Source organism: Apiospora phragmitis, assembly GCF_038363925.1.
Source record: "Apiospora phragmitis strain CBS 135458 chromosome Unknown utg000007l:1.0-2108841.0:1.0-2111359.0, whole genome shotgun sequence".
NCBI lineage: Eukaryota > Fungi > Ascomycota > Sordariomycetes > Amphisphaeriales > Apiosporaceae > Apiospora > Apiospora phragmitis.
This window is the reverse complement of record NW_027117405.1, coordinates 406995-427255: the sequence shown is the minus strand read 5'-3', so window position 1 is coordinate 427255 and position 20261 is coordinate 406995. Positions and strand designations below refer to the sequence as shown.

Sequence of the window (20261 nt, the reverse complement as noted above, 5' to 3'; positions counted from 1 at the left end):
TAGAGTACGTTAATATTTTAAAATAATAAAATAAATAAAAATTATATAAAAACTTTTTATTATAATTAAAAAACTTTAGAAAAGAATTAATAACTATTAATATATAATATAAATTTAATATTAAAAGACTTAACTAATTACCCTTATTTAATAATATTTTTAAAAGTTATAATAAATATTAAAATGTTATAAAAAATATATAAATCGCCTTTTTACGCTTAAAAAGCGACGACGTACCGAACTCGCCTGGCAGTGATAAATAGGCCTATTACACAAGCGCATTAGTGGGCAGAGCTTCAATCGCCTTCCCCCCGCGTCTTGGGTTCCATGTTTAGTTGCATTGCCCAGTTTGAGACAGGTATGCTTGACGTCAACCCACGTACCATAGAAAGCCGCACTTTTGCAATTTGCCACGATACATCCATCTTCCCTGCCGAGAGCCTGCTCAAGGACCCCACGGAAACGACCTCCGAGGTGGCCGTGGAGCGGCTCGTAGGAAACATTGGCAAACCAGGCTTGGCTTTCCTGGTGTCTCCCCATACCCAAGAACAAGGAAACTCGATTATACAAGCTGGCATATGGTTTCCCATGATCCATTTGATGGGATAGCCGAAGACAACTTCCGGGGAACATCAATGCACCTATCTTTTACCGGGTACGAATTTCCTCTGGATCTAGGACAACATGGAAATCATGAGACCCCCAGCGTACTTTCTCGAAACAGCCATCTCGGTGTATGGTGTATGACGGGGCGAAATGGGTTGCTGATGTGGATATCCTCAAATCTTCCGAGTGGGAATGCACCGGGCAGTCGACGTTGTGTGGCCATGATTCTGAGGCGTGCGACCTCGGGATCGCTCGTATCCAAGCCGTGTCCATTGACTCTTGGGTTGAGCTTTTGGACCCACCAACAAAAACAGCGGTGGTCCGAGCCTACAAGAACCCAGTCGCTAGGGTAGCAGCGCTGGCACTTGCAATACGCCAGTCAACGAACGTACGAGTGGTTGAGAGAGACCCATGTTGGGCCTGCATCGGTGACGGTGTGACGAGTTAGCAGGAGGCTTTAGGGGCTTTACCTACGAGCCCAAAGACTGAAGATGGTATTGGGGATAGCAACTTCGCTTCTACTGAGGAGGTCAAGGAGAAAAAGGCAGAACAAGAAGAAGAAGCACAGAAGGAGGATGAAATGGATATACATTACGGTGCCCCTCAGGATAACGGCGGGGAAGACTCCTACGAATTTAACCTACCAGCTCTTGATCTCTGGCAACAGCCACAGGAGCCGAAGAAGGAGTGAAAGACTTCGAGAGCTAGGAACGTGATCTTAATATATTAAGACATAGGTTTTACTTTTTTTATAGCCTTAAGCTATTAATAAAGCTACGACTATAACTACTGCCTTAAATATACCTTTTACGCTTTCCGTCACCATAGGTATCGACACGTCTGTGGACGTAGCTGTGACTACCGACGGCCAAGTATGGGTGGGTCTAGGCCGAGCTGGAACGTCCCCTGCCCGAACCCAACTGACCCTGGTGTCCGTGAACTCGTTTTTGTCGCTCTGGAAAGACTGTGTCGTGTGCCAAACGATCGGCACCACGGCCTCCTGCATGGCCACGAGCGCCCCCTTGTCCGCGGGATCGTGGGCATCACCGTGGTAGGCCCAGAAGGCATCCCACTCCAGCGAATGCTCTATGCCTGTAAGGGTTCGCGGTTGTTTATGTCAGAGTATGTCGTCAGGTTGCTTGAGGAAGCAAAAGTGAGAGCTGACTGGCGGGCTTCTTGAGGGGGGGCGGGGCAGGGGGGGGGAGGGGGGGGAAGGGGGGGATGGGAAAACTTACCACCAAACGAGACCGCCGAGTCGCTTCCCACGCACGAAGAGGGGGATCTCACAAGTGGCTCTTTAGTCCGAAGGAAGTCTTCACAGTAACGGCCGGTTTCTGACATCATACTGTACATGCAATCATCCGAGAGGAAGCTCTTGCAGTTACCGTCGTCATAACGTGCGCGCTTCTGAGCTTCTTCCCCCAGGTGGTAAATAGTCGCGCATAGACCTTTGAGCTTGAGTCCGTCACGCGCTGATTTGACGTCATCCTCGGCTGACGCAGTGCCGTCCTGTTTTGGCTTCTCGGGGCCGATGGGCTTCTGCTCGTCTCGTGGGCTCATATCGTGGGCGTCCTGGCCCACGCGATGGCGCCAGACCGTCGACGTCCAGAGGTTGTCCTCGGGGTCCTCGGGTCAGCGTTGAAGTGAGAGCGCCAGCGCCGAAGATACGTTCCCACCGTATCCGGGTCGGGGTATATCGGCGGCAGCGATGTTCGCCCGGTAACCCGTGTTTCCCGCCTGGTTCCAGTTGTCGTGTATGACTCCGGGATCCCCAAACGCTGCGTCCCAGCCCTTTTCCTGGAAGTCGATATGTCCGGAATAGGTGTAGGAATTGGCGGCTGCAAGAGGCAGGCAAAACGCGAAGGAGAGGCCCAACAGCTCCATGATAGTTGGCGACATGGCCAATAGTCAAGTTGCTTGTACTGATCAAGGAGTATCGAAAAGTTATAAAGACGAGGGACGGGTCAGCTTAAATGCGATGGGGTGGGAACAGATAACCCCTCTATCTTACCACCATTGCCACAACGCTATGGGCTTGTCCATGTAGCCAAGACGGTTGGTTTTCGATATTCTTAGCATGCCTGGTAGATGTCCAACTGCTTGGGTACCGTATGTAGGCCAGCTGGGCAGCTGGGTGCATGGTACTTGACAACATCAGCACGGTTGTAAGCACTAAAGGGCATTTTGGTCATGCGCAGCATCCTACTTCCGCTACTAGATCGATGTTTCTGATCTACTGCCACTGCGCTGGCCATAATTTCTTACCCTATATCTTTTTCTGGGCAGAATCATTCGTTCCCTCGCTCATGAAAACGTGTCCGCCAGGCTGATCCTGAAGTAGTGCTGCGGGACCAAGGGGGCCGACAAATGGGATCTTACGTCGAAAACAAAAGTGCCTGCAGATTGGGCTGATACGGGAGCACCAGGGGCGGACCATGTTAGCCAGACAATAAATCACTGCAGCTTGGATGGGGGCCGACAGCATTCAATACGGTCTTTCCAATCATCCCTTAAAAAGGCGGCGCTTCTGGAAATCTCCCGAAATCTCCAGGCTGATCATAGCTTTTGCAGCACGCATGTCAGGATTTCCGATCGCGGACAACAATCGGGATCTGGTACTGAGTGTTCTTCGATGCGGAAGGTCCCAATACGTGTGGGAGAGCCTCTCTGAAGCATACCACTCGAACGGTCATATTGAGGCAACATTGGGTTGAGAGGGTTTCTGGCGCAATGAACAAGAACCCGAGGAAGCTATCCGGGATGGAGTGCCATATAAGCTATGGTTATCTGCGCTGCATTGTCGGCAAATGGTCTCATACTCATGGCGATCGATATGGCCGGCATCAGAGCAGTGTTGGAGATTAGAAAAGTCACCTGAACTTATTCAGTTCAACTGAGCTACGTGCTTATCCAAAATCACAACAGTAATACGACAGAACGACCCTGACGACGCGCTCCCAAGCCTCGATGACCTGGTCCCATTCCTCGACCACAGTCAGTGGCTACTGCCGGTATGCTTCGACAACTTGATTGGAAAGTGCGATTGTATTACTTTCGCTCCTTCAGGAGGCTTGACGCGCTTTTCCTTGGGACTACTCAGTTACCGTCGTGAATACTTATTGACGCAGAAACAAGTATCGCAGGTCCCAAGTCTTTTGACTCTACACCGTTTGAGGACCAGGACATCAGTTCATTAGGACTCCGAAGTGTCAGTGGTGGCACGGCCCAGAGGCCGAGGGTTTTGCATATTTGCACCCATGGATACAACAATATACAAATCCCTTGGGAATCAAGCATCGTACTCCAAGATCATTTGAAGGTCGTTGACTTGTGCCGCTCAGGACTTATATCCCACGGGTTGTTCTCAGCGCCTGTCCAAGTGGCACCGGCATCCCCTCGGATACCGGCGACATGGAGGGCTTCTCGGACACAATGCTGGCTGCGGATATCAACGCCTATGTTGGAGCACTTTGTTCGGTCGATGACGTCGTGACTATGGTTCATATGTACTATCTTTATGTGAAGATACGGGATACAGAAGCGCCAAGTACCGCCGAAGCCTAGAAGAGCGCCACCGTCCAGCTGCATAACCTGAGCACGAAAGGGTTGATAGAAACTCTCCAACGACATGCCAGCCACCCCACGGAAGGCGTTGGAGAGACAACAGGGCTGGCTCTAAGGGATCCTATTAAGGACCTGCAGACTGAGTATGGTTCCTGGACGTACAACTTGGAGCACCCGTACTATTGGGGAGCCTTTTCTTTGGTAGGAAACTGCGGTATACCTATAAACTGCCCCAGTCAGTCTTCTGGACCTATGAACTTCAAGTATGTATTTCGAATACTCTTCTTTGCATCTCCTGTTGCTTGATGGCTCTCCAACGAAGCACATGGATACATTCAAGACACTATTCGGCCACGATCAGATCCCGAATGAAGAGTACAGCAAGCCGTCGGACCGGAGGCTACATTATCCAAACAGACCCCTTGGTTGAAACTGTTATGTTTGTCCATACACTCCAAAACAGTAACATAGTTTTGTCTTCTCTGCTTTTACTCCCGCTCAGTACAATTTGCCAGTCTGGCTTGCTCGGGCTCTTCTGGGGAAACGCCATTGCATCCTGCCACCTTGAAATGTTTCTTTCGCACGCTGCCTGCGCGAACCAGGTCCTCGGCCTTCGCTACCCTGGTCTCGAAGAGAAGTATACGGATGGCTTACAACTCGGGATGTGACACAGAAACCACGTGGCGCGATGCCCAGAGAGCTCTCAGGATGCACCAGTTACAGAGGCTACGGCCAATATGGCATGATCTCGAATAGGTTATCCCACCCCCAACCCAACACCGAAATGAGGTCACGTGAACGGCCACTTCCTGGCAGGTTGGTGAATAGCGTACGTAGCATTCCTACTCGTCTCCTTGCATGCGTGTTGGTTACGCCACGCTGGTGCACGGACTCTGGTCGTCAAGATACCGTCATTCGATTACTAGGTTGGCTGTCCCCAGCATGCAACAACAACAACAAAGAGCTGTCCTCCGAGGTTCAATCACCGATAACTTGGAGCAAAATGCGTGCTTTGCAGATATGTATCCCGCCGGTCGCGCCCGGGTTCTTGACCCCCATGCGCGTCAACGCCCTCCACCGCGCATTACGTCATCACGTCTCGGACAGTCAGCACCCGCCAACAACGTCCGCAGGCCCATCGTCCGCCACACCAACCAGCATTCCGGCCATATTCTTGGCCTTTGAACCTGCACCGGCCTATACCGTCCCGCGAGCCAAGGACAAGGACAAGGTGAGGTCGGATCTCCAGCACGCGCTCCATGCTCCCCATCTCAGCGCATCGGGCGGAAGGGGCCTTGGCAGCTCCGAGACTGGGCCCGGGGAGGAAGAACAGCACGCATCAGGAGAGCTTGTCCTGAAGCCAGACATCCTATTCTCGGCCCGCAGGAGAGCGGTTTATCGAGGCCCAGGCATGTTGGCGCTGTGGCCCATCCTGGATGCCCGGTCTGATACACTGTCCAGGCTTCGGGACGAAGATGCGGAGAAGGCTCTGGCAAAGGCGGCCATCGCCTTTCTCAGCCGAGTATATGGTGATCGAGGTCAGGGAAAAATCTCGCATCGGCCCGGTCTCGGGCTCTGGGTCGACAGCAAGCCCTTTCGGGAGGCACGACAAATCGTTGGCATCGAGGTCTTCCCGCGGGATCCCGAGCAAGGGGAAGAGGAGGGGAAGGAAAAAGAGAAGGAGGCAGCCTCTGGTCCCATTAGCTGCCGAATCGATATCCACCTCGACGTGCCCGTCCGGGGTCCGTCCGAGACGAATCCTTGGGCTCGCCTGGTGGACATGGGCCTCGGCGGCCAGGACACTACCAGTGTTGCAGCTGAACTGTCCGTGACCGATAAACATAGCCACACAGAATCCATGGTGACAGGGTCGGCGATGGCGGAGCTAGGTGTGGCTTTCGCAGCCGAGCTGGGGCTGGAGAAACCCGTACTCGTGGGGCCGGAAGAGGCCTTCGGTGAGGGCTGGCGCCAGATGGGCTATGAAGAGCCTGTCCAGGATCCATCGAAGCGCAGCTGGCTAGCCGAAGCCCTGACATGGGTTGGTGCGAGTGTCATCTTTGGGTTTTTCGAGTGAGGGACGGTCCTTGACCTAGAACACACAATTCGATATTCCTGGTTGTTGCCTAGCAGACTGCTCTGGGTTCGGCTGGGTTTCTTCATGGTGTTTCCAGCGAAACAAATATAACAGGCAGCCATGGAGAAAAGCCAACCTGTCAGAAGGAAAAGACAGCAAATACGCAGGTACGGAAGGCGACATTGCATCCGAACTTGCCCCAACCGTGGGCGAGACACACTTTGGTACCCGTTCTGAAAGGGACGGTGTTTTCCTTGACACCGCCTTGAAACCACACACAAGGAGTATGTCGTCTTTATCCTCGACTCACTATGCTGAAAATCGTGCATGTTCCCGCCCGCGGCGCCACCCGGGTGCTGGGGTAACAGGTAGGGAGTCCCGACAATGCGACATTGGCCACTGCTGGTTGGCCTGGGTTCCGATAAGCGGTGCGACGACCCTTTCACTGAAGCACTAATCTATAGCTCACCATCAGCAGTTGCCACCGTCTTTATGGACCGCCTTCACAGCGACCGTGTTGATTTTTCTATGGTTCACCACAGGGTTAGGCTGGCACCCCCCTGTTACGAAAGGCTGTGTAAGATGTACCGCCCTTTCTGCGGCCTGCGTTGTGGGATATTCCCAGTTGTATGGCTCATCACTCCCCTTCGCTGTGGCCCGTTCTCGGCTACTGATTTGCTTCTGCTTGATCTTTCACGACGTGATAGAGAGTAATGCATAGGCAGGACAGTTTCAATAACGATTCTTCAGATTCTAGAAACTCGGGGCTTGCCGGACCATCCGGTGTTTGCCTGGGGCGGTTGGAGTTGATGGCTGGCAGCGGCAACGGCGCTGCGACCGCTGCGGTGTGACCTTCATCTCGTGCCTTCATCATTTCCTTTCAGCTGTGCATGGGAGGGACGACGTATCGGCCGAGTTGAGTTTGCTTCTGATGCGGACAATAAGGTTTAGTTTTCATGGGGCTGTTATGGAGAAAGGGGCAAGAGTCGGATGTTCTTGGCGTCGCAAAGTGTCCCAGGGTGCCATGCAGGGGTCTTTCATGCGTCGCCAATCCAGCCAATTCAGCCGCCGCAAAGCAGGGGTCCAGGCAGGTTGTCGCCGTTTGGGCCTGGTCCCCGCGAGTCAGTCGAGCCTACCGCTAATCCCTGCACGGCCATATATGGCGAACACAGTCACCACAAAAATCAACTTTCCCTCGCGACATCGCACGGGATACCGGGCAGGCTGCCAGTGGTTGGCCTCTTTTCCCCTGTTAGCGGTGTCGTATTGTTCGCAGAATGCGAAGATACTGCCAGCTTTCGCTCTTACCATCTAGTAGCGAAGGCCGCGGGGGCCAGACAGGGTTGCGTGGAACCAAGCAGCTCGAGCCTCATGATGCAGGACGGACCGGTTTGCAGAAACCAAAACCAAACCAAATTGAAAGAAGAAAAAAAACGTCCAATGTGATATCTGACATACGCGCTAGGCCAGCCCATCTTCTGTCATCCGTCCTCAGCTGCAGCACCCGGAGAGATCCGTGGGAGATCCCGACCATCTGGAACGGCGTTCATCTCTTGGAAACGTCTTGAGAGAAACTCCCCGTTACAAAGCGCAACTGCTGGAAGCATTCTTGCTTCAGCCGTTTCGTCCTCCTCCCTAGGTAACCAGTCCAGCCTTGGAACTGGCCCAAAAGCCCCGGGGCTGACTGAACCCGTGACCCCTTCACTACCCAAGCTTGAAAGTTCCCAGGTTGCACTCGGATCCCTGGCTGGGATCTTGACTCCAACGGGTCCAACGGGACCGGGGGGCCTGCAATCTGGACGACGAGCTACTGTGCGACGCCTCACTGCTCTTGCTGCCTGCGTGATGCAGCGTGGCATCTGGGACGTCTAGCCCTCTGCTCGCCTTGGACCCCCCCCCCCCGTTGATCTCCTCTTTGACGCTCTCGGATGGCAGAGATTCCTGGCCTCCTGGACTCCCATCTGGGCCAGCCCGAGATCCGATCAGTGGTAATTCTAACCCACTGGTAGCTCTAACCGATAATCTGGCCAACAGTTTAGACGGGGCAGGGCTCAGTTATATACCACCGACAGGGCCCCGAAGAAAAGCACCGCTTCGCTTCGCTCCTCCCTCTCTTTTCATCCGATATTTCTGGAGGCTAGTCGGTCTTTGCCCTAATCCGTCTGGACCTCTTTTTTGGTCGTCATTCGTTTCTCGCAGTATCACCTGCCCACGCTGGTCGTGTATCCTGTTTTCCGGTACTTTATTAGAGTTTCTTGGTTTCGTTTCGCCTTGTCCCTCTACTTTACTTAACTTCCTATTCGTAATCTCCGTATGTGCATCTCTTCCACACTGCTAATACTGTCACCTCACCAGCCAACCCAGTACAGTAGTCTTTGACTGCGATACCGACACTTCGTAACTCTTCAGTACTAACCACAACGCAACCTTCTCCCAACCGATCTCTTACAGCAAGCAGCCCACCACACGTCACGATGGAAGTGTCACCTGTGGAGGCTCCCGTGAGGCCACCACAGCACGAGTACTGGGATGAGAAGATATACATCGAGCCAGAGGTCGTCAACAATGCTGCTTCGGGTCCGTCGTCGTCGTCGGCGAGTGAGAAGAGCGCCGCGGTCGCGGCCATGGGCGGTTACCAACACCCAGGTCTGCGGCGGGCCGGCACTGGCACCGATAACATCTCCGAACCCGCCCCGGCTTACATGCGGGGCGACCTCGCCAGCCAACAGCAACAACAACAAGCATCCCAGCAGCAGCAACAGACGACCTACCTGTACAAAGACGAGCCCGGGTTCGCCAAGGGGACGTCCCCTACCCCGCGGCGGAGCGGCAGATATTCGGCCTGAGCAAGAAGACCTTCATCCTCGCCGTCTCGGGCCTGGCCCTGTTCCTCGTCATCCTGCTCGCCGTCATCCTCGGCATCACGCTGGGCCGCGGGGGCTCGTCGGCCAACAGCAGCGGCGGCAACGGCGTCCTCGGCCTGATGGACGGCTCCAGGCTGGCCGCGATGAACTGGACGGACCCCATGTCGGGTGTGGAGCACTCGGCCGTCTTCTACCAGCACGAGAGCAACGCGCTCATGATGTCGGTGCGCGACGCCACGAGTCAGCAGTGGCGCTCCGTCAACGTGACCGCGAGCGTCATGAACACGACCCAGGCCGTGGGGCTCAGCGTGCTGCCGCGCACCCCGCTCGCCTGCGTCACCAACGCCTTCCAGCAGAGCTGCTACTACCTCAACGCCGACCGCCGCGTCGCCGAGATCTACAACACGGACCCGACCTTCCGGGGCTGGCAGGCGGGCGCGTTCGGCGCCAAGATCCAGGCGCGCGCGGCGCCCGACAGCCGCATCGCTGCCGTCTGGCAGATCTGCCAGAACTGCTCCAACTCCATCCTCGTCGCCTGGCAGGATGAGAACGGCTCCGACGTCAAGATCGGCAACTTCACCGCGGGGGACTGGGCCCAGGGCCCCACGCTCTTCGAGTCAGCCGCGCCCGGCGCCGGGCTCGCCATGTCCGTCTTCAACGACTTCCGCGGCACCAGCCCGTTCGGCACCGACCCCAACGCGCTGCGCATCTACACGGCCAGCGGCACGAACCTGGTGGAGCTCCTCAGCGGGCCCGAGACCAACTTTGCCTGGGGCATCGGCAACTTCGGTAAGAGTCTTCTTATTTATTGTTCCCCGCCCCCCTTCCTCACATCTGCTAACATGCCCCCTTAGGAAACCCCGTGACCGCAGGCCTCTCCCTCAATCCGAGCCCGGACATCGCGTCCATCACGTACGGTAACAACGGCTGGGACAACAACCTGGTGACGTTCCTGGGCCCCAAGGGCCGGCTCATGTCGGCCGTCTACCGGGGCGCCGGCTGGTCGGTGCAGGCCGCGACGCTGAGCGGCGCGCCCGCGTCCGCCATGGACGGCTTCGCCTCCGTCGCCGCCACCCAGTCCATGCGCCTCTACGCCACCTCGCAGGGCGGCGGCATCCACGAGTTCACCACCAACGCGACCAACCCGTTCCTGCTGACCTGGGCCGGCGCCGTCAACATGTAAGCGGAGAGAGCAAAGAGAGGGAGAGAGTATATGTGTAAGGGAGAAACGGAAACGAAATAAAGAAGAATAAGAAGAAGAGGAAGAAGTGGGATGTACAAGCGATCCATGTTGGATGTTGGCTTGAGATGTCTGTGTGTACGGGATGGGGATATGTGTGCATGAGTCTGTACGAGGGGAGAAGGAGATACGGCACTCACCCACAGAACTAAATTTCATACTCTGAATCTTTAGCGAAGGCAACAGACCAGGAGGGATGAATAGAAGGGGGGAAGCGTGATCAAAGGCGATCCTCTTTGACCCCACGGTGAAGATAGACTGTAACGACCTAGCACATGAATCTACACGACCACAAACAATCGCTATATATTACAATAACAGACACCCTCTGGGCCCAAGGAAAACAGCAATGCTGTAGATGCGACGTGTACCCTATGAACTAACTGTCTTGAGTACGTTAGAAGGTCACAAGTAAACACTGTCGGCATGAATGCGAATGTGAGAAGGGCGCCAAGGTAATTTGAGCATGCAGTAAAATCAGCGAAGAGACGTCTCTTCGCAACTCGCCAGATGTCTTCGTAGTCTACATACTAATACACATCTACGCTCGCCAACGTCCGTCTATGTCCGGTAATCTACAAAAGGCGCTCCTTCTTAGTCATCGTCCTCGTCTTCACCTTCCGTGAAGTACTCAAAGTCCCGAGGCGGCTGGGCCTCCTCATCACCCTCCTGATCCTCATCCACAGCCGTCAGGACACCGGCGGCAGCGGCAGCTCCACCGGCTCCACCTGGCGTGACTGGCGGGTTGACTCCGAAAGATTGTAGCAATCGGTTCTCCAGCTCGGTGCGGGCAAGACGGTTTCCACCAGCGCCACCGGCATTAGGTACGGGGGCCTTGTCGGTAGAAACCTTCTTCAGCTTCTCCTCTATCAGACTCTTGGCCTGGTCTGGCTGTGTGTCGTGGAGAAGGATAGGTCCTCCCGTAGGCTGTGTCATGGTTAGCTGGTCATTGTTCTCATGGGGCGACTGTACAAGCAAAACTTACCAAAGGACCTGGTCGTACCAGCTTAACCGGCCAATAACGACCCTTGATGGGACTGATGTACTTGAGCTGAGCGGGAAGCACTCGAGTCATGTTGTCCACCTCATAGCCTGGTTTCTTCTTGGAGTCGGCCGGAGGGGCAGAGTTCTCCTTATCAACCACTGCCTCTTCGTCCTTCTTGGCATCTTCGGGCTTCTTAGGCTCGTCCACGTCCATCTTCTCGGCACTGGGCTTCTTAGGATCGTCAATGTCCATGCTTTCGCGACGCTGTGCCCGCTCCTTCTTCTGGGCGCGGCGCTTGGCTTGAGCAGTAGTGGAGAGGATAGCAGTAGCAATCAGAGCAGGGCCTTCCTCGGTCTTGACCTCCTGCTCCGGCGGGTAGTCAAACAGGCTAGACTTGGTAGAGCAGTGGAACTTCATGTCGATGATGTCCAGGTCATGATCGAGGGCAATTATGGAAGTCGGCGTGAAGGCCAAGGACAAGAAGTGGGTGAAGGGGAACCAGTACCAGTACTGTGTGAAGACGGCCATTCCCACAATACCTGCCATGTTGAGATTGCCGGTCTGAGTCTGCAGGCCGATGGTGCAGTTCCGGCCTCCGGCATCAATGATTCCGAGAGCCAGAGCAGCACCGAATTTGGTCATGGCATCCTCGTGCCTGTCACCTACCACCTTCTTGAGGGTCTTGCGGATGGTAGCCGCCTTGGGGTTCATGACCTCGTTCTGCTGCATCATAATCATGGAGAGAGCGATAAGGGCACCCTGGCGAACAAAGTCGGTGGGATCCTTCATCATAGGCTCAAGAAGGTCAATCGCCTCGTCCAGACCTGTGCCCGCACACGAGATACCCAGAGCCATGGCGGAACCGTATCGGACGTGAGGGTTGTAGGACTCAGAAAGAAGCTCCACCATACGGGGGACGCTGCCAGGCTTCCTGAATAGAATGAAGCCCAGACTCATGACAGCTATACGTCGCACATCGTCGTTGACGTCACTGACGGCAATGTGCAGCAGCTTGCGGATAGCCTTGTTGCTTCCTGTGCCACAATAAGCCATAGCCACGGTCATGATGCCACCATATCGCAGGGTTGGGTCGGGGTCGTTGAGGAGACCCTCAATCATAACGTCTGCCTGTTCCTGGCGCCCATACATGATGAGAGCCATACCGAGGGCCAGACCTCGCACACTCTTCTCGTGTGTAGTCTCGTGAGCGTAGGTGACCATGTCCTCCAAAGCCTTGACATTACCCGTGCCCAGCATGATCAAACCCATGGACAGACCCACAGCTTCACCGTTCAAGGCGGAATCGGCAAACAGTACGGTCTTGAGGTTGTCGAAAATCTCCTCGTTACCGGTAGCCATGCCGGCAATACCAAGACCCAAAGCGCCACCGTGCTGAATGACTTCCTCCTCGGCGGCAGTGAACTGCGTCTTGAGGTAGTCCAGAGCATCGGCACCGTGGTTGGCGTGGATTAAACCATAGGCATAAAGGGCACCACCTTGACTATAGAGGGACCCGCCGCTGATACCACCAGCACCTCGGGGCAAGTAAGGCTCCAGGAGCTTTCTAGACTGAGAGAGGTTTCCGCGGTGAATAACACCGAGGGCCGCAGTAGCAGTGAATTTGGACCAGTTCACAGCCTTGCCAAGCCATTCTAGGTTGTCGCGGAAGAACTTGTCGTTGGTGGTACCCTGGTTCATGAAGGCATTGCAGAAGGTGACTGCCGTGTGGAAAATGGAGTTGCGGCCCTCGAGACTGTCACGGACCTTGTTGAGGATGCTGAGGTCGGTGTGGTTGTTCCGGTAGAGGAACTCCACGTTCAGCTTGATTGTCTTGGTGCCATCGAGGATGGACCGGATATTCCTGTAGATCTCCGTCTTCTTCTCGTCCGGCTCGGCATATGAGTCGTCGGTGTCGGCTAGCAGGGAGTCACGCTCCGTTGCCTCGCCCTCCGTCTTGGAGGCAGACGACGCACCAGTGGGCAAAGGTGCAATTACCTTGCCCAAGAACTCCTGTGTGCCATTGTCGTACAGATCGAAGGCAAACTGATACGCAATAGCCGTGGAGTGAGGTGTGCCCTCCTTCACCAAATGATGAATGACGGTACCGGCTTGTTCGTCCTTGTTCAAGTAGACGATGCACTTGGCGATGGAGAAGTAATCGGGGTCCTTGGCCCTGCCGCTGGTAAGAATCCCCAGAACGAGTTGTAAGATGTCATCTCGAAAAGCGCGCTCTTGAACGATATCCAGGCAGATAGTAAGGCAATAGTCCATCAATTCCTCGGCTGGGCCGAGTGCCTCTTCATCGGCAGCCTTACCCTTGGACTTCTTGTAATCCGAGTCGGCGCGCTGAATCACCTTGCTGACGACGTCTAAGCGCTTGGCTTCAACAGCGATACCGACGACCTGCTTGTACCGACCCTCCTTCAGGCAGCTCTCGTAGAGGCGTTCAATGACGGCATCAATCGCACGTCTTGTGTTGAGCTCGTTCTGGGACAAGGCGATGGAGGAAGAGCGGTGCTGCTTCTTGGGCGGCTCGAAAGAGGGCTCGAGAATGGTGTTGTCGGTCGAGGCACGGGATAGGAGAGACTTGGAGGGGAGAGTAGACTGGGAGAAGGGAGTCGTGGGCGAGATGAGGGCGGAGGCGTTGTTGCCGTCGTTGGTTCCGCTGAATGCAGTGGCCAAGGCAGGCAAAGACTTGTCCTCACTATCTTTCTGGGACAGGACCGTATGGTTCTCGTTCTTGGCGGCGATGTAGTGGTCGACGCACTTGGAGATGATGGTCTCCTCGAACTCGCCCGGGTTGTCCAACTTGAAGAGATCGCCGGCGGCTAAGGCGAAGAACATGCTCTCATCGTAGGCTTGCAGGTGATAATAGACCTTGGACAGGACAAGAGCGGCAAGCTTGCGCTCGGGGAAGGAATCGTCTTCGTACAGGGCCTCACTACATGCAGCAAGAATTGTCAGCAAATGATGGAGGCGGGCGAGGCAGGAATGGTTGGGTCAACAACGTACATTTGGCCGAGGGCACCGGCGACTTCGGTCCAGACGGTATCGATGTCATCGTTCAGTGTTTGGAGGGCGAATACCTTGAGCTCAGGCTCCTCATCGGCGAGGAAGCCCAACACTCCGGTGGCAGTCACGAGGCCTGGCATGTTGAGAAGCCTCTATCACGGCTCGCGAAAGCGGCACGAAGGATGATTGGCGGCTCCGAGAAGGCTTGGGCGATGGTGATGCGAAAGCGTGGGAAGAGGGGAGGGAGAGGGAGGGGATTAAAAATCTAGAGTACCGCTGACGTGCCACTACCTTCCAGAGGAATGATGCTAGTGTTGCGTTGAGGTAGATAGATGGCTGACGTCGCCGATGTTGTGGAGGTGATGCGCAAAAATGGTCAAGGACGACGAGGCAAATGAACACATTGGATTGCGCTTGGAAGAGCCCCGACCCGGCCAGCCTACTAAGCCAGCAACGGTACACGTCAGGAACAGCTCTGCCTTGCAGATGGCCCGAGCGCTGAGCAGCAAGTACCTTTAGGAGCTGGGCAGAAAATCCTTAGCAGAGGGGGTGGCATTAGAAGGTCTGGCTTCCCACTACGAACACCCCCGTAGCTGACCTACTTGTACCTCCTTCCACAGACAGTTGAGCCCGGGAAATCAATTGATGCGCCCTCAATTACTGTGGATGCTGAGGTCGTCCGCGCCTAATCCTCCCGATACGATACCTAAGCACTTTATCTGCGAATGCCGGATGCTTCATTTACACTTGTCAAGTTGTCGCACTGCAATCACTGGTTGCATGTCTTTCTGATCTTTCATGCACCTTGATTGGCCAAATCAGCCCAAGTCAAGCCTGCCCGCTCCATTTCTAGCTACAGATCTACTGTTGGCTGTGGTTATGCTTATCAAGTGGCAGCTAGCTGCTGTAAGCTACTGAAGATGGCCACTCTTCATAGTTCAATGCTTGGAAGGATCGTAATCGGCGGGAGAGACAAAGTGGGTGGGTTGTTGAATTTACCTTGCTTATATCGGGTCGGATAAGCTAGATGGACCACGACAAGATAGCAGTAGTGGTGCTGGTGATACACGAACCACAGCATCTGTACCTGTGATCTTGTTTGTTTGTACGGAGTAGCTGGTAAAGGATACATGCAGATAACCTAGGAGGGAGAGACACGAACCCCAGACCAGAAGACCATCGCTCCCCCTTGTGTCTCCTCCCCGTCGTCACTTAAGATCTGGCCCAGCGTCTTTTTGTTCAACCACACACGCGAGCGCGACGGAGACCTCTGACCTCAGCGAGTTCAAGAAAAGGTCAGCCTTGTCCATCGTAATCCATGGACATCCACCAAGATTTCGCCATCTGAACCGCCAACCCCGGCCGTGTCCCGCCGATGGAGCTTGACTGGACTACTTGAGGCTGATGATTGCCTAATTGTGGGTAGGAAATTGAAACACTCTCGACGGCACCCACCCTGGCACCAAGGTCCTCTGCAGCCCAATCAGCCAGCCCTGCCTCCAACCTCGAATTGATTCGCGAACATTGCATATTGCCCATCAGATAACTAGCACCGTCCCTAAGCTCGCAGCACGTCAGCAGCCAACAGCCAACAAACAGCCAGCACCAGCACCAGACCAGTGCTGCCAGATCCCTTCGGACGGCGAGGGGAAAGAAGATCCAAACATTAGACAAGAAAAAGACGCTGCACGAGACTGTGAGAGTGGGAGAGCCGCAAGACGCACGCCGCCGCCCAACCTGGGGATTCCGTTTGCATATACTACTTACTACACCACCCAATATTCCAAGACACAACCTTGGCCTTTTTTATTTTATTTTTCTCTCTTCTACTAACTAACCTCCCCCCCTACTGCCTTTCCCTTTGCACCTCCGTCGCTAAGGGCTTGGAATCGCTTTCCATCTTTTCGCCGGCTTCAATTGCTACCTGCGCATCAATTCCAATCCCATCAGGTCCCTGTTCGCCCATTGCGCCCGACGCGATTTTCCCACCGGCAGCGCGCGCACGACCCGAAACGTCGTATTATCCCCGAAAGGCTGGAACGTGCAGAACGAGCAGCCATTCACGATCACCGGCGCAAACTAGTAGACAGAATCAAGACAGGCAGCAGCGGCACCCTCCTGATTCTCCCCGTCGCCCCAAGTTTCGCCATCCTCCGCGCAACGAGCCGAAACGCGCGGAACAGAGCAAACCCATCTTGCTGTTCTAATTAGGATATCTTATCTGATGAATTTATTTGTGGACCGGCGATAATCGCGTTGATGCAGTATCGATGACGTGGAATCTGTGAGGGATAGTGTTGCTCGTGCTAGAGAGAAAGAGAGCGTGACTGCGTGGCACTCTGTTCGAACACCGCGTCCAAGTAATTGCTGGGGAACGCATCGGGCTGTCGACGAGAATCCCGGCTGTCCACGCGGCGGATGCAAGGCGCTCGCATCGACACTGCCCGAGACGACGACGAGACGACGAATAATCGAATCGAACCGAGAGACACCAAACGGGATATTAGGCGAACACCATGGATCTCAATTCGATGCTGAACAAGGATAGCGGCGCAGGAGGCGCGTCGAGGCAGCCTCCTCCACCTCCCACGTCTCTCGCCAAAACCCCATCTTCATCCATGAGTGCAACACCGCAAACGCCAGTACAGCAAGGCCACCCATCCCACGGCTTCCGAGACTATGGCCATCCCATGCACGCATCGCCTGGCCCTGCCCCGGCCGCATCACCTAGAGAGTATGCTGCGATGGCGCCGCATCTGGGCCATCCACCCTCGGCTCCGTATGCATCGCCGACATCTTACAACGCGCCTCCCCCCAACGGATACCCTGCGAGACCAGCCCCCCCTCCGATCCATCCGCCTGGCGCTATCAATGACCCGCGGTCGCCCGGCAGCGCGTCCGTATCCAACCCATCCCCCTATAGGCATACGCCGACCTCCTCCTTGAGCGCTGCGAGCGGCGGGTATCCTTTTCCACCACAAGCTCAAGGCCAGCCGCCGCCTAGTCCGCAGCAACGACTTCAGTATGGCCCGCCGCAGATGGGCGGTTATCCACACGACCCAAGAAGCAGCTATGCATCTCAGGGAGGAGCAGCACCGGTGGGCATGCCCACGCCGCATGGTTCGGTTTCGTATGCGGCGCCAGGCCAGCAGATGATGCCGCAAACACCGCCAGTGGGAACACCAGGAGGAGGCAATCATATGTACCTACAGCAGCAGCAACAGCATCAGCAGCAACAACAACATCATCAGAGATCGCAATCGCTGCAATCGGCGTCAGCCTCGACACCGACTTCTGCTCATGGGCCGCACCCACCTCCATTCGGGACCCCATCGGCTTATGGTCCCCCGGGTGGCTCCATGGGAAGCCCAGTAGCAACAAGTCATGGTCCTCCACACTTTGACCAACAAGGTCACTTTCAACAACAACAATCGCATCCACACCAGAGACAAACCTCACAACCACCAACACCTTTGGCGGCGCCTTTGTCCGGCACACCAAGACAATCGATCAATACGGTCAACAACAGCAATTCAAATTTCGCACAGCCGCCCAGTCCCTACCAGCAAAGAACGCCCTCCGGTGTTCCATTGTCTGCCTATCCTTTGCATCCGCAACACCACCAACAACAACAACAATCACCCTATCACGCTTCTCCTCCACCACCACATCCTTCCACCATCCAACGCGCAGTCAGCAACAGCAGCCACACTGCACCCTACGATAGCATCAGCGAATCGCACCGACGATCACAATCCCAAACATCACGAAGCGAACGCGAAAGAAGCATCAGCGTTTCGCCCAAGACCCGTGTGCCTAGTCTGCCGAGTAGCGCAGGTGAGCCCAGACCTTCATCTAAGGGTGGCGCATTCCCGGGTGCACCTCTAGAATTCTCACATCCTCAACTTCAATTGACACCACAACATCAACAACAACAACCACAACAAAAACCTAATCATAATATAAGTCAAGTGCCTGCATCTGCGGCAGTCATGGAAGGTGTTCAATACATGCAGCAACCGCGGGAAGCCACGCCTGTCAAGCGGAAACTGGACGATCGGGACCTCCAACCTGAAGAATTGGAAGCTGCCCTCAACCGCCGCCCACCGCCGCCAGGAATGAACGGCAACCACGGCACGGCGCCGGCGCGGACCTCGACCTCGACTTCCGCTTCACCGCTGCTGCCCCGTCGGAAAAAGGTTCACTGCGCAATAAATAATCCGCCTGCATGGGCCCAGAGTTGTCGCGCACAACTGCCCAACGCCAGCCGCAATTACACCCTCCGAGCCAAAGCACATGTAACCAGCCAAGCTCCGGCGACTGGTGGTCTTGTCAATGGCAACGGCCACCGCAGCGAATCGAACGTCAAATCCGAGCATGTTTCTCGTCATACGTCGCCCGAGGCGACGCGTTCTGTTGGTGGAGGCACTTCGGTGAAGATGGAAGACCCTAACCCGCCTCCGTTGCCTCCTGCTGTAGAGGAAGGCTACACCTTCCGGGGACACCCATTCCCTTTGGAGTGCATATCATTGGTCAATAAGCCCATAGACTTTTTGGTCAAGGCAGTTGGCGATTTCCTCTATATCAATGTCCTCAATAATCCTGGTCTTGCAGAGATTCAAGCGCGTGGTGTGCAGTTTGAAATCGAAGCCAAGTTTGGAACCATTATTGACCGAGACACGGACGATCGTCTCGACTTCCCTTTGGGCGGCGAGTGCGTTCTATCCCCCGAAGCTAGAATCGGGTTCCGCAGTAGCATGTCGGAGGTAAGTAGCTCATTCTATGGCCTGCCGCGCCTGCCAATCCCCTTGTCACATCTGCTAACTTACGTGTGAACAGCTTCAGCATCGAACCATGAACGAGTGGCTCAATGGCCAAGTAGTCGCCACCGACCCTCGCAACAACGTCGGCCGCCGGAATCCCCATGTGCAGATCCAATACAAACATCGGCGAGAGATAGACAAGTTCTACGAGCTTCATTCCTCCATGGTAGCCCGTCTCCCTCATGCCGTACAAGCCCTGATGTCGCCGAAACACCCGTTGAAGGCACGAATCACGACGGACCAGAAAACGAACGAGGTCCTGGCCAAGATTGTCAAAGCACGTGTAGGAGACCTCAATCTGTACTTGCCCATGTGCCCTGTGGATTGCCGCATCAGCGTTAACCTGGAATGGGACTGGGATGGAACTCCGGAGGAGATCATGTCGAACCAACTGGCGAACCGCGAGAAACAGCCGGATCGAGAGAAGGACCGGCTCAGTTACAAGCACGGCTTCTTCCAGGTCGATTTAACGCAGGTAAAGAGGCAGCTACTCGGCCGCGCACCCGAGAAGGAACACGAATTGGAGGTAGAGCTGGATGCTGGTGTCCTCTTGGACCACGGCCGCTTGTTGTTAGATGGGGATCCTGAGAACAAGTTCCAAGACATTATCGAGATGCTCGTTAATAACGTCCGAGCCTTGGCAAGAAAATGCCCAACTTCATGATGAGGTACAGCTTATCACTCGGCGAGACCTATTTCATGGAGCAAGTGATGCTTGGCGATGACCATATTGCAGACACATTACTTGCTCGGGTTCTCCAGGTCCCTCTCGGCAGGTCAGCGGTTAGGTGGTGAAGTCGTTGCCGACTGGGCTACCTTGGCACTGGGGCTATTCGACGGGCGCATTGCTTGTCCATACTTTTTACTGAGTTTTGTACTGGCTACACAGGGTATATTGCGAATGCTTTTTCGTTTTCTTGTGGTGTTTTGGAAAGACTCGTTCCCTGCGTTTGGGGAGTGGCAGCGAATCGAACAATCAGAGAGCAATGCAATGGGCAAAGGAGCAGATGATACCATTTCCCGTATTTAGTTTTCTGGCTATTATGGCCACTTTACATTGGCTTCCTCGAGGAAAAGGGCAATGCACATTCTG

The 20261-nt window shown here is 54.9% G+C and overlaps 5 protein-coding genes across 5 annotated transcripts; 3 read left to right on the top strand and 2 right to left on the bottom strand.

Moving 5' to 3' along the window:
- Positions 1 to 1241: 1241 nt before the first annotated feature.
- PG994_007118 (uncharacterized protein) lies at positions 1242 to 2490 on the bottom strand (the record flags this gene model as incomplete). The annotated part of the gene is made up of 4 exons (XM_066858527.1): positions 1242 to 1310; positions 1532 to 1698; positions 1842 to 2232; positions 2275 to 2490. The coding sequence occupies 4 exons, from the start codon at positions 2488 to 2490 to the stop codon at positions 1242 to 1244; spliced, it is 843 nt and encodes a 280-aa protein (XP_066715469.1).
- A 2683-nt stretch (positions 2491 to 5173) lies between these two features.
- PG994_007117 (uncharacterized protein) lies at positions 5174 to 6244 on the top strand (the record flags this gene model as incomplete). Its single annotated transcript, XM_066858526.1, has 1 exon — positions 5174 to 6244. The coding sequence occupies one exon, from the start codon at positions 5174 to 5176 to the stop codon at positions 6242 to 6244; it is 1071 nt and encodes a 356-aa protein (XP_066715468.1).
- A 2474-nt stretch (positions 6245 to 8718) lies between these two features.
- PG994_007116 (uncharacterized protein) lies at positions 8719 to 10291 on the top strand (the record flags this gene model as incomplete). Its single annotated transcript, XM_066858525.1, has 3 exons — positions 8719 to 9035; positions 9092 to 9897; positions 9963 to 10291. 3 exons carry the CDS (start codon positions 8719 to 8721, stop codon positions 10289 to 10291), a joined length of 1452 nt encoding a protein of 483 aa, XP_066715467.1.
- Positions 10292 to 10942: 651 nt separating this feature from the next.
- PG994_007115 (26S proteasome regulatory subunit rpn2) lies at positions 10943 to 14485 on the bottom strand (the record flags this gene model as incomplete). The annotated part of the gene is made up of 3 exons (XM_066858524.1): positions 10943 to 11275; positions 11334 to 14274; positions 14346 to 14485. 3 exons carry the CDS (start codon positions 14483 to 14485, stop codon positions 10943 to 10945), a joined length of 3414 nt encoding a protein of 1137 aa, XP_066715466.1.
- Positions 14486 to 16861: 2376 nt separating this feature from the next.
- On the top strand, positions 16862 to 19832 carry PG994_007114 (mRNA capping enzyme; the record flags this gene model as incomplete). Its single annotated transcript, XM_066858523.1, has 2 exons — positions 16862 to 19111; positions 19185 to 19832. The coding sequence occupies 2 exons, from the start codon at positions 16862 to 16864 to the stop codon at positions 19830 to 19832; spliced, it is 2898 nt and encodes a 965-aa protein (XP_066715465.1).
- Positions 19833 to 20261: the final 429 nt, after the last annotated feature.